The 12,424-nt window shown below is 43.2% G+C and overlaps 1 protein-coding gene across 1 annotated transcript in view; it reads right to left on the bottom strand.

The window, feature by feature from the left end:
- The window catches only part of LOC137095428 (dynein axonemal heavy chain 3-like), a 104,220-nt gene that overhangs the window by 20,440 nt on the left and 71,356 nt on the right, over positions 1-12,424 (bottom strand). Inside the window, exons 42-47 of the mRNA XM_067462092.1 lie at positions 11,723-11,866; positions 10,158-10,824; positions 9,278-9,443; positions 7,670-7,886; positions 3,490-3,672; positions 1,073-1,271 (exon numbers count right to left, since the gene is read on the bottom strand). Of these exons, the coding sequence (XP_067318193.1) occupies positions 1,073-1,271; positions 3,490-3,672; positions 7,670-7,886; positions 9,278-9,443; positions 10,158-10,824; positions 11,723-11,866 (1,576 nt within the window). The remainder of the gene's footprint in view (positions 1-1,072; positions 1,272-3,489; positions 3,673-7,669; positions 7,887-9,277; positions 9,444-10,157; positions 10,825-11,722; positions 11,867-12,424) is intronic.

Genomic DNA, 12,424 nt, shown 5'->3' with positions numbered 1-12,424 from the left:
GGCATATACTAGCAGCATTTTCTCCTGAAGTTTCATCTGCATCTGTGGTTGGCATCTTCAGAGGATCCTACATGATGTTTCATCTGCATCTGTGGCTGGCATCTTCAGAGGATCCTGCATGGTTTTTCGCCTGCATGATTTTTCGCCTGCATCTGCAGGCATGATATTTGGCCTGCATCTGTGTCTGAAGATGTAAGCTACAGGTGCAGGTGAAATATCAGGAAAAAATGCTGCTAGAACACATTGGCCATGCGGCTCGAAAACCACACAACACCTCCCTACACAAGACATGTTTGCAGCCTTGTGAATGGCAAAAAAAAAAATCCCAACCAGTTTTCATAAGAAAAGCATTGATAAGATTTTAGGTATCTATGCTTTGTCCCTGAAATCAGTTTTGAGCATTCACTTAATACTTAAGTAAAAACACATAATGAATAAGATGATATAACAAATCATTGCTATGTACTTTCGAAGGCTTTCATGGCTGGAATCACTGGGTTGTTGTAGGTTTTCAGGCTGTATGGCCATGTTCTAGAAGTATTCTCTCCTGACGTTTCGCCTGCATCTATGGCCGGCATCCTCAGAGGTTCTGACAGCCCGAAAAACCTACAACAACCCAAATCATTGCTGTGTTTGATCATTGGTCAAGATCCAATTATAAGCTCCTATTAGAACCCATTGTCCATCCTGAAACCCTGTTCTGGAGGGAAGGAAAACCATGGACAAATGCAAAAGGATGGGGGGGGGGAGTCCAATATGATAAAATTGGACACTTAAGTTAATAGCTAGATTTGGGCTCTTATCAGTCAATTGCAGCACCTGAAGCAGAGGACGATGAGATAGTGAGCCAGGCCATTGCACTAGTCAAACAAAGATTACTTTTTTTTCCTTTTTAGACCACAAGCCTGTACTGATTATATGCAAGCCCCTGCACATGCAGGATTATGCGCAAACTCCTTTATGACTATGGAATGGGATGCAAGTGTTTAAACAAATAGAAGAGCACACAGGGTGGACATTTTAATAATTAGGGTTTTTTTTCTTGGTTGTATGTCTATTATTTGCTTTTTACCGCTTCCACTCGGATCAGGCTTTCTCTCCGGTTTTATTCCTTTCATGACACAAATGCTCTCCATGACAAGCTTGACAGGCCCTGGAGGATTCTGCATGGATTTGACGAGGGAGATATCCGCAGGATTGAGAGTATCAAGCGCCGCAAGGGCAGCCTCCAGAGCCGGCATGGCCTCAGCAAGGTCCCCCTCGCACTCTTCCTGAAATCACATCAAACATAATCCCACTGTATTGATAACACAGCTCTGCATGCATTAAGTCATTTTGAAGGAATACTTTTTAGCCATTTCTTGTCTTTAAGGACTATGGGGCATGGTGCATTATCCTTTTTCTCCCCAAAACACATCTTCCTAGGAATACTGAAGAACCTCTGGCTTTGCACGTGTCAGAGGCTGGATCTACACTGCCCTATATCCCAAGAACTGATCCCAGATTATCTGCTTTGAACTTGATTATATGCATCTCCACTACCATATAATCTGGGATAAACAGATAATCTGGGATTTTTTTCATGTCAGGAGAGACTTGAGAAATTGCAAGTCACTTCTGGTGTGAGAGAATTGGCCGTCTTCAAAGACGTTGCCCAGGGGACGCCTGGATGTTTGATGTTTTACCATCCTTGTGGGAGGCTTTTCTCATGTCCCCACATGGGGAGCTGGAGCTGACAGAGGGAGCTCAACCCACTCTTCCTGGATTTGAACCGCTGCCCTGTTAGTCCGCAGTCCTGCCAGCACAAGTGTTTAACCCATTGTGCCACCGGGGGCTCCACTTGGGATGAGATCCTGGGATATAGGGCAGGGTAGATGAGGCCAAAGTCTTCAGCTCCCAGAAGACTTGGGCAATACTGTACAGGCTGAGTATTCCTTCTCCAAAATGCTAGGGACTAAAGGTTTTTCAGATTTCTGGGGATGAGAGTTGGATTGCCAGTAATTAAATATAATGAATGAGAAAGCGGGAATGGGGGCTAGCTACACATTCAGCATCCATTGGGAGCCACTAATGCCCACAAACCTGAGGAAAATGCCTCATCCTGCCAGATTAGACTCCTGCTCCAATGACTAACCTTGCATTAAAAAAACTAGTCTCAGGATCAATCACAGCATCACCATATACTCCATCAAGCATTGGAGAGAGGATAAGAGGCACACTTCTGGGGAAGTGGGCTTCTGGAGGAATGGTAGACTTTGAATGTCATGATAATGATATTTTAACTTTGGTACTCACTCACAAATATTTAATTTTTTATTTTTGTATCTGTCTTTTTTTTAATTAGGTGTGTTTAGTTGTTAACCACCTTGAGTCCCTATGGGGAGAAGGATAAGATAGAAATAAAGTTAAAAGAAAGAGGAGGAGGAAGAGGAGGAGGAGAAGGCAAGGGAGAGGGAGAGGGAGAAGGAGAAAGAGGAGAAGGAGAGGGAGAGGGTGAAGGTGAAGATTTATTTATTTATTTATTTATTTTATTTACAGCTTTTATATTCCACCCTTCTCACCCCGCAGGGGACTCAGGGCGGATTACAGTGTACACATATATGGCAAACATTCAATGCCAATTTTGACATACAACATATACAGACATAGACAGAGGCTATTTAACTTTTTCTGGCCGCCAGGGGAACTGTCACTTTCATCGTCCATCTGCGACACTGATGAAGTACTTCCGCATTCCCCGCATGCTTTTTGCTGGAGTGCTTGCTGGAGTCTTTTTTTAATGGCCTCATAAATTAGTTAATTTAGCCTCCCCACACTTTAAGGTGGTACCTAATTTTCCTACTTGACAGATGCAACTGTCTTTCGGGTTGCAAAGGTCGACAACAGGCTACACAATTGGTTGGAAACCCACTCCAACCCGGGCTGGCTTCGAACTCAGAGTGATCTTAATGCAGCTGACACTCAGCCAGCTGTGCTACAATCCCAGTGCTGAAGATGAAGATGAAAGAGAAGGAGAAGGAGTTGTTCCTTCAATTCTAAGACACACATTTTTCTATGTAAACATATCTAAAAATGGGGTGCATGTAAGAATCACAGGTATATCTTATGTATTTTTGGTGGTGGTAGTGGTACTGAAATTAGGGTGTGTCTTACAATTGATGGTAACTTGCAATTGAAGACATTCAGTAAAAATAACAATAACAATAACAATACTATGTATATCTACTAAGAAATAAGCTTTAATGTAACACAAAGGTGGGGAATCTCTGGGCCTCCAGATGATCTGACCTGAGTTCCCACAGGTTCCAGCAGCCAGGATGGCCAAATGACAAGGGTTTTGTGAGAACTGTAGTCCAACTTGAAAGTCACCAATTCTATATTCTGATATTACTTCGATTGTGAGACCTAAGAATCTGGGGATTCACAAATCGAGGGGAGCAGAGTTTGAACAGTATATGTTTTTTTACTACTCATGCACAGTAAAACTACCTTAATGCCCTGCGCAACAGCAGCAGCTTCATTGGCTTCCTTCTCATCAGCAGCCACCAGCTCTTTCTTAGCATCCACCTCAACTGTTTCTTTTTCTATGTGAATCATCATTTTATCTGTTTCTTCAGAGGTTTTAATCAATTCAGGCTGAAGAGCTGTCAGCTCCTTCTGCATAACTGCAACCTAAAGAGGACATCAGAGAAGAGAGAGAACCATTGCTATTAGGTAAACATACAGGACATTTGCTATTTCAGAAACGTAGGCATAAGGAAACATAGCAATGCAGTTGAAATTATGAAAAGTTGAAAGGAGGTTGATAGAGCCCTCCCTCCTCGTTGGTTTTGTTGCAGCGAACACCATTAGCAAGATGGAAATGTTTAGGATTAAACAGTGTCGCTCAGCAAAAGGATTTAGCTGTTCCCTGCCACGCATTGCTGTGGCCCAGTCTGGTGTTCTGGAAAATAAAGTAATGACAAAGTGTTGGTTTCTAATATATGTAATATCTTTATGCTTGTAGGTAATCAGTATTTCTTGTTTCTTTGTCAGCGTTGATGTAGACATTGTCTGGTTTGCCTACTCTGGAACATGCAACATATAATTGTCCTTCTTTAGGGGTCCCTTTCAAATCTATGAGACTATATCTGTCATATACATATGTGTGTATGTGTGTGTGTGAATCATATATATCTGTCTATATCTATGTCTGCATGGCTCATTGTCAGGAGGGTTTTGATTATGTTTTCTTGCCCTGGTGAAGGGAGTTGGACTGGATGGCCTTAAGGGAGCATTTCTCAATCTGGGGGTCGGGACCCCTGGGGAGGTCACCAGGGGGTGTCAGAAGGATCACCAAAGACCACCAGAAAACACAGTATTTTCTGTTGGTCGTGGGAGTTCTGTATGAGAAGTTTGGCCCAATTCTCTCGTGGGTGGGGTGCAGTATGCGCTTTTCTTGTAGGTGAACTATAAATCCCAGCAACTACAACTCCCAAATGTCAAGGTCTATTTCCCCCAAACTCCACCTGTGTCCATATTTGGGCATTTGGAGTATTTGTGCCAAGTTTGGTCCAGATCCATCATTGTTTGAGTCCACAGTGTTCTATGGATGTAGGTGAACTACAACTCCAAAACTCAAGCTCAATGCCCACCAAACCCTTCTAGTGTTTGCTGTTGGTCATGGGACTTTTGTGTGCCAAGCTTGGTTCAATTCCATCGTTGGTGGAGTTCAGAATGCTCTTTGATAGTAGGTGAACTAGAAATCCCAGAAACTACAACTCTCAAATGACAAAATCAATTTCTTTGAGTGATGGTCACTCCTTGGGTTAGTAGGTGTCTTGAGGCCAAATTTGGTGGCAATTAGTCCAGCAGTTTTTGAGTTATGATGTCACTCAAAATGAAAGTAAGGTTGCTTACCTGTAATCATGTTTCTTCTAGTGGTAACTGTGAAATTCACACCTGTGGTATTTCCCTGCGTCCACGCAGCTCACTCGGATCTTTCTTGAAAGCTTTTCCTAATTAGGGACTCCAGCCCCGCCCATCTACTCCTAATAAAGCCAGGCAGCGGGGCTTGGAGCCTTAATTCCGTACCGTGAAAGACAGTCGGAGATAAAAGGCATGACAGAATGTGGGGAGGATGGGCGGGTTGTGTGAATTTCACAGTTACCACTAGAAGAAACATGATTACAGGTAAGCAACCTTACTTTCTTCTGCGTGGTACTGTGAAATCCACACCTGTGGTAGACTAGCGAGCAGTCCCACGGATGGTTGGTGTCATGCTAGTGCAGAAAAAAGTACTGCTCTCCCAAAAGCCGTCTCCTTCTTGGCAGCTAAATCCAATGTATAATGGGAGACAAAAGTATGTGGTGTTGACCATATGGCCACCCGACAGATATCATGCAGAGGCACACTGTGCAAAAAAGCCATGGAGGCTGCCAATGCTCTAGTGGAATGAGCATGGATCTGAACAGGTAAGTCCAGTCCTGCCATTTCACAAGCTAGCCGGATAGCTGCAACTATCCAGGCCGCCACCTCTGGGTAGAAACAGGAAGGCCCACAGTATCCCTACGGTACTTAACAAAAAGTCGTAGTGACTTCCGTAATGGAGCTGTGCGGTGGACATAAAAAGCAAGAGCCCTCCGCACATCAAGAAGGTGCAAAGACTGCTCCAGGGGAGTAGAAGGATTTGGAAATAAGGTTGGAAGGACAATGTCCTGAGACATATGAAACTATGATGCTGCCTTAGCTAAGAAGGAAATGTCTGTGCCCAGCATGACATCCTTATGAAATTTCAGGTAAGGACTATCGACTCAAGAGCCATAAGCTCGCTAGCGCGACAAGCAAAAGTAATAGGCACTAAAAATGCCGTTTTCCATGATAGATGGAACATGTCAGAAGTGGCCACTGGCTCAAATGGTGCCTTAGCTTTCTTAGATTAAACAACTTTGACCACAATAAAGTTCAGTTTAGTAGGCTTAACTAACCACTCTGCTGAAAAGGTGCCTATGCCTGTTGCTCAACTGAGAAAAACAGATCCTCTAAGCAATCAAGGAGGAAAAATTAGGTAACACATCCCCTATGGAAGCTGGGATGGAAAAGTCCTCCTCAAGAGTAGGAGAAATCTGGTACTCATAGGAGTCAGAATCTACATCAGGCTCATTGACTAGTTGCAGCTGAAAGGAAGCACCAGAATGAGCTTAGGAAAAAGTCTTATTAAACTCCAGAAAACCAAAAGAAGGGACTCCAAATCCTTGAGAAGGAAAGGAGGGTGCAGTTTGTGCCTATTCAAAATAGTAGCAACCTACCTGTTGAGGCATGGGCTAAGTGGCAGATGGGGCCCAAAAGACACAGTACTTACATTCTGAGCCGTCACTGAAGCTCCCAGGCGGCATGATGCAGAGGGAGGGTAGTAGCCCGAAGGCCCCTCCAAGGAGTTATATTCCATGGGCTTAGACCCAAAGCTTTGGCTAGCCATCACTCACACAGGTGGCGTGGCTGCCTAGAGCCTCCCCTCCCCTGAGGGGGGCAAAAGCATGGCAGGAATTGTTGCAACCCGAAGGCCCCTCCAAGGCGTTATATGCCATGGGCGTGGAGGCAAAGCCTTGGCTAGCCATCACTCACACAGGTGACGTGGCTGCCTTGAGCCTCCCCTCCCCTGAGGGGGGCAAAAGCATGGCAGGGATCGTTGCAGCGTCCACTGCCTGCTGGGGTAAATGGGGCAGGGAAAGCACGGACAGTGAGAGCAAGCTGTCCTTAAAAAACAGAGACAGCTGAGAGGTGTGGCTGCAACCCAAAACAAAGTTATTGGCACAAAGCCACAGTGGCAGTTTGTTGCCACAAGCTCTACCAGTTCTTGGGTCTGTAAGGGGTGGTAGGCTGGTAAAAGTCTTCTTCCCTCCTGCTTTCTGAGCGAGGGGAACAGAAGAAAAAGAAGGTAAGTTACTGCCCATTGCCAAAGGCAAAAAAGCCTGCGCCTCAGAGGACACAGCATTTTTTTTTTTAGAGGGAGGGAGTGGGTTTGTCCTCCCACTAGCAAGAAACACAAAGGGGGTGGGAGTCACTCTGGAGCAACTTCCCCCCATAAGCCATACATTTCAAAGAAAATGCCATGCTGGCTTGAATAGGATAAACAAAGGTCCCAGAACACAAGTTAGAATTGCTGTCTGTTAGAGTAGTCAAACTGGAGTCCTTGAGTCAAACCAATAGTTGTTTTTAGGAGAGAACACCGAGTTGTTGCTGCTTTCGCGGACAAAAGGAATTAAGGCTCCAAGCCCCGCTGCCTGGCTTTATTAGGAGTAGATGGGCGGGGCTGGAGTCCCTAATTAGGAAAAGCTTTCAAGAAAGATCCGAGTCAGCTGCGTGGACGCAGGGAAATACCACAGGTGTGGATTTCACAGTACCACGCAGAAGAACAGAGCATTTTTATATTGGTTGCAAGTGGAGGAACTGGGGAAGGAGAAAGGAGACACAGTGACCCAAAAGTAATCTACATCTCAGGTTCAGATGTCATAATAATTTATCACCTCCAAGTTGATGTCTTCCAATTGTTTGAACGTAGGTGCAGGATGAGCATAATCCAGGTTTCTCCACACCAGCACACTGCTAATTCACAGCTAGATCTCAGAAACATAACAATTAAAAACCATTATACATATTTGCATGGTCATTGATTGCTATCCATACTTACTTGTGAAGCAGCAAAGTCAAGTTTTTGAAGGCCTACAAGATAACGATTTCTCATCATATCGACTTCATGCCTTTTGCTATTTAATAGTGTTTTAAAGGTCAGAATCAATTCCAGGTAGGATGTAGGTGTCACATAATTGTGTCTTCGAAGAGTATTGTAGTAGTTGACCGAGATCTCTCTAACGCTTTCTTGGAAGAATTTGCACATGACTACAACCCTGGAAAAGGGAGTTGAATGGATGTTACAAGGCAAATAATACAACTCAGTCAGATGGTCAATTCATGAAATCTGTTAAGTTGTGTAAGAGTCATAGAATACCTCTGGTCAAACCTTTTCTGACAGGTAGTTGAAAGTAACTGTTTTACTCTAGAAATTGCTTTATATCCTATGTTATGTAACCATATCAATACAGCCATGATTATGATCATAGAAACATAGAGTTGGAAGAGACCTCATGGGCCATCGAGTGCAACCCCCTGCCAAGAAGCAGGAAAATTACATTCAAAGCATCCCTGACAGATGGCCATCCAGCCTCTGTTTCAAAGCTTCCAAAAAAAAAAAGAGCCTCTGCCACACTCCAGGGCAGAAAGGTCCACTGCTGAACAGCTCTCACAGTTAGGAAGTTCTTCCTAATGTTCAGGGGGAATCTCCTTTCTGGAGTTTGAAGCCATTGTTATGCCTCCTAGTCTCCAAGGCAGAAGAAAATAAACTTGCTGTGATGGATAGCTATAAATGATTAGCCAATATTTTATTCATAAACAATCATTCTAATACTGTTCACAGGAATGGACCCAACATGACATCAGTCATTGATCATCGTCATGTTGAGCCAAACCCAATAAAATAAAATCCAGATTCAAAGTAATAGCTTTTTAATACATCAGAGCCACACTACATTATATAGGCTCTGAACAAAGGCATATATAATTTAGTCTAGCCCTGGCATATAAAAAGCTAAAGAAGAGAAGCTTTTCAGAGTTATGTGTTTAGATTTATGTATATAAGAAAAAGTGTGCTGAATCAGACTCAAGGACTGCTCAATCCAGCATTTTCTTCCTGCAGTGACCAACAGGTAGGACATGAGGAAAACAGTCTCCTCCTGGAAATGTTCCCCAGCAGCTAGTATTCATAAATATATCACCTCTGATATTGAAGTTTAAACCCTTGTGCCAGCTGAACTGCTGACCTGTAGGTCGGCAGTTTGGATCCATGAGACAGAATGAGCTCCCATCTGTCAGACCCAGCTTCCCATGCGGAGACATGAGAAAAGCCTCCCACAGGATAGTAACACATCCGGGTGTCTCCTGGGCAACGTCTCTGCAAACGGTCGATTCTCTCACACCAGAAGTGACTTGCAGTTTCTCAAGTCGTTCCTGACGTGACTAAAAAAATACCATTGACAATCTTACCCTTACCAATATCAGTCTGGGTGAATTAAGCTTGATGCTGAAATAAGCTAAACATAGATTATTGTTTTTTTAATTTCATTTAAATTATATTTCAAAATACTTAGTAGTTAATTTTGTAAATTGTTCTATCTTGAAAAGTTTGTGTGTGTGTGAGAGAGAGAGAGAGAGAGAGAGAGAGAGAGAGATGATGATGACATACGACTTTCTGACTTCATCTTCCAGTTTCACTTCCTCTAAGAATTTGTTTGCCACCAGCTCCAAAGCATCCGTGGGCCATCGTTGAAACCAATCAATAGTACAGCAATTGATCAGTGAAGGGAACATTCGTAAACGATTCCGGAATGCATCTCCAATTGGACTCATTGCTGAAAAATATAGGGTGCTTGTTTTCCATATCTGTTCACCCAAATCCCATCATTTTCCCCATCTGTGTACGAACCCACATGATCTCTTCATTCATCTGGAGAGGCCCTACTCACAATCCCACCTCCATCGCAAGCACGATTGGTGGGGACGAGGGATAGGGCCTTCTCGGTGGTGGCCCCTCGACTCTGGAACTCGCTCCCCAAGGACATCAGACATGCCCCAACTCTGGCAGTTTTTAAGAGGAGCCTGAAAACGTGGTTGTTCCACTGTGCCTTCCCAGAATAAGTAACCCGAAGCAACATGTCCCTAATCGCACTTTACTAATGATCTAGGATTGTCTGCTCGCTCCATCTCTCTCCAAATACCTATCCAGTTATATGTCACCTTGTCATGCCCAGTATTTTAAAATTTATTACTGTTTATTGCTTTGTTTATGAGTTTATTGTCTGTATCACTGTGTTGTTTTTATTGATGTATTTGGGCTCGGCCTCTTGTAAGCCGCACTGAGTCCTCCGGGAGATGGTAGCGGGGTATAAATAAAGGTTTATCATTATTATTATTATCTTGGTGCACTCCAGATCACTTGTAATATGGATTTCATCATTCCCAGCTAGCATGGCCATAGCAAACCATAAATTAACTCATTTACAGGGGAGGCATTATCAAAATGAATTCAGAACAAACAAACAAAAAGAAACACATTTTATTCATACCTAAAACAATATGCAGGTTTTTCCTCACACGTTCAATAAAAAAGTTGTACATGGCCAGAGGTGTAGCTTCAATTCTCCTGCCTTCAGTCCTTGCAGCACTCTGCATTTTTTCCACAATGTCAGCTTTCTCATCAGCAGCAAATATGTTGGGTACGTCACCTGTGTTCAAAAGCATGTTGATATCCTCCACATACGACTCGTCCTTTATCTGGTTATCGCTGAATAAGAAGACTGTGCTTTTGTTGGCCACTCCTGATTGCATCATGATTTTCTTGAGATCTTCCCTCCAGTCATTTGTGGTATAGAACTTGGTGATCTCGATCATGAAGAGCTCGTAGGTATTCATGAAAGTGCCCAATTTGGTGGCACTCTGCCGGCCGCTCCCTCCAATGCCCACCAGCAACAAGTGGCCGTTATCTTGCTTCAGGACTCGGCAGATCCGGGAGATGTGCTCGATGGCAAAACCAAACATGACCAAAGACATGGGGGCTTTGCTGATGTTATTGAACTCCTCCAGATAGTACTCCATGACAGATGTCAGCTTCTTTAAATCTGTGATTTCATCATAGATTTTGGCATCACTGGACGGGTTAAAGAAATCCCCAAAGAACAGACGCCGGATATTTTCATCTTTGATCTTCCCAGTGCGTGACAAATGGCTTAATACCTATAGAGCAGAGAAGACTATCTCAAGGTTCTGGTGTCAACCTCAAAAGCCCTACATAACTGAGTGTCCTTCCACAGAGCCATATATTCCTGGGCCCTTCCGCACAACCCTATATCCCAGAATATAAAGGCAGGAAATCCCACATTATCTGAGTGCGGACTCAGATAATCCAGTTCAAAGCAGATATTGTGGGATTTTCTGCCTTGATATTATGGGATATAGGGCTGTGTGGAAGGGCCCCCAGAATATCAAGGCAGAAAATCCCACAATATCTGCTTTGAACTGGATTATCTGAGTCCGCACTCAGATAATGTGGGATTTTCTGTCTTGATGTTCTTAGATATAGGGCTGTGTGGAAGGGTCCTGAGGCCCCTTCCTCACAGCTGTATAACATCCAGATTATCAGCTTTGAACTGGATTATCTGGCAGTGTAGCCTCAGATGATTCAGTTCAAAGCAGATAATATAGACTACCTGTCTTGATATTCTGGATTATATGACAGCGTAGAAGGGCCCAGAGGATCCCATGAAGCTGCAACATCTCCCATGCCAGAGTGTAAAGTTAACTACTTAAAATTGCAAGTTATATCTAATTAATTCCTTCTTCTAACAGCCAAAACAGAACTGATGTGTATTAAACAGAACTGTGTATTCAACAAAACAGAACTGATGTGTATCTAACTGGTCAGCAGCCAGTTAGATAAGAATCTAGAGTAGAATTGGTAAATATACTACAAATCTTGAAATTCCCTATCTATAGCAATTTGAAAATATTTCTTGCCACAGTTTGTTTAGAGGGCTTTAAAAATGATGGAAGGTGCCATTTTGCTCCAATATTACAGATAGCCATAAACATGTCATTCCTATCTTTTTACCTGTCTGCTTGAAGATAAACATACCTTATCAACACTTTGCTTGAAACAGTCAGAGGTGGTTTCTTTCACCATGTTAAAAAACACCTCCCTGTCCTCTGCATCGATCAAACGGTCGTAGAAGACGCGATAAACTTCGTGAATCCAAAGCCTGATCAATTTCTCTCCATCCTACCAAATAAAGAAGGAACCAAAGAGGAGGAGATATGTCCATCAGTGGAAAACGTACCCATGTGAGTATCAAATCTCTTACCCTTCATGATGAGGAATTAGTGTTGTGCCAAAATGGTCTTCCACATTGCCCAGAAGTATACTTCCCATTGGACATCTTTTGTTCTTCTGACTCATTCTCAGGCTGCTTTAGAATTTACTTTGAATTTGTTTAAGTAGTGTGGGTTTTCTTTGTTTGTTTTCCCTTATTATTCCGAGGCAGCATTCTGCAAGTCACTCCTGGTGTGAGAGAATGTGCTTGCTCCATCAATGTTTAACATTTACCCAAATGATCAGCCACTGCCAGAAGGGACAGAGAGTTTCATCTATGCTGATGATCATGCCACCACCGCTCAAGTAGGGAGCGTTGAAATGGTTGAACAGAAGCTCTCCAAAGCTTTAGGTGCTCTTACTGCATATTACAGGGAAAACCAGCTGATTCTTAATCCATCTAAAACACAGATGTGTTCTTTTCATCTTAAGAACAGACAAGCATCTCGAGGTCTGAGGATTACCTGG

This window comes from Anolis sagrei, chromosome Y, assembly GCF_037176765.1.
Source record: "Anolis sagrei isolate rAnoSag1 chromosome Y, rAnoSag1.mat, whole genome shotgun sequence".
Classification (NCBI taxonomy): Eukaryota; Metazoa; Chordata; class Lepidosauria; order Squamata; family Dactyloidae; genus Anolis; species Anolis sagrei.
This window is presented reverse-complemented; position numbering and strand designations above follow the sequence as displayed.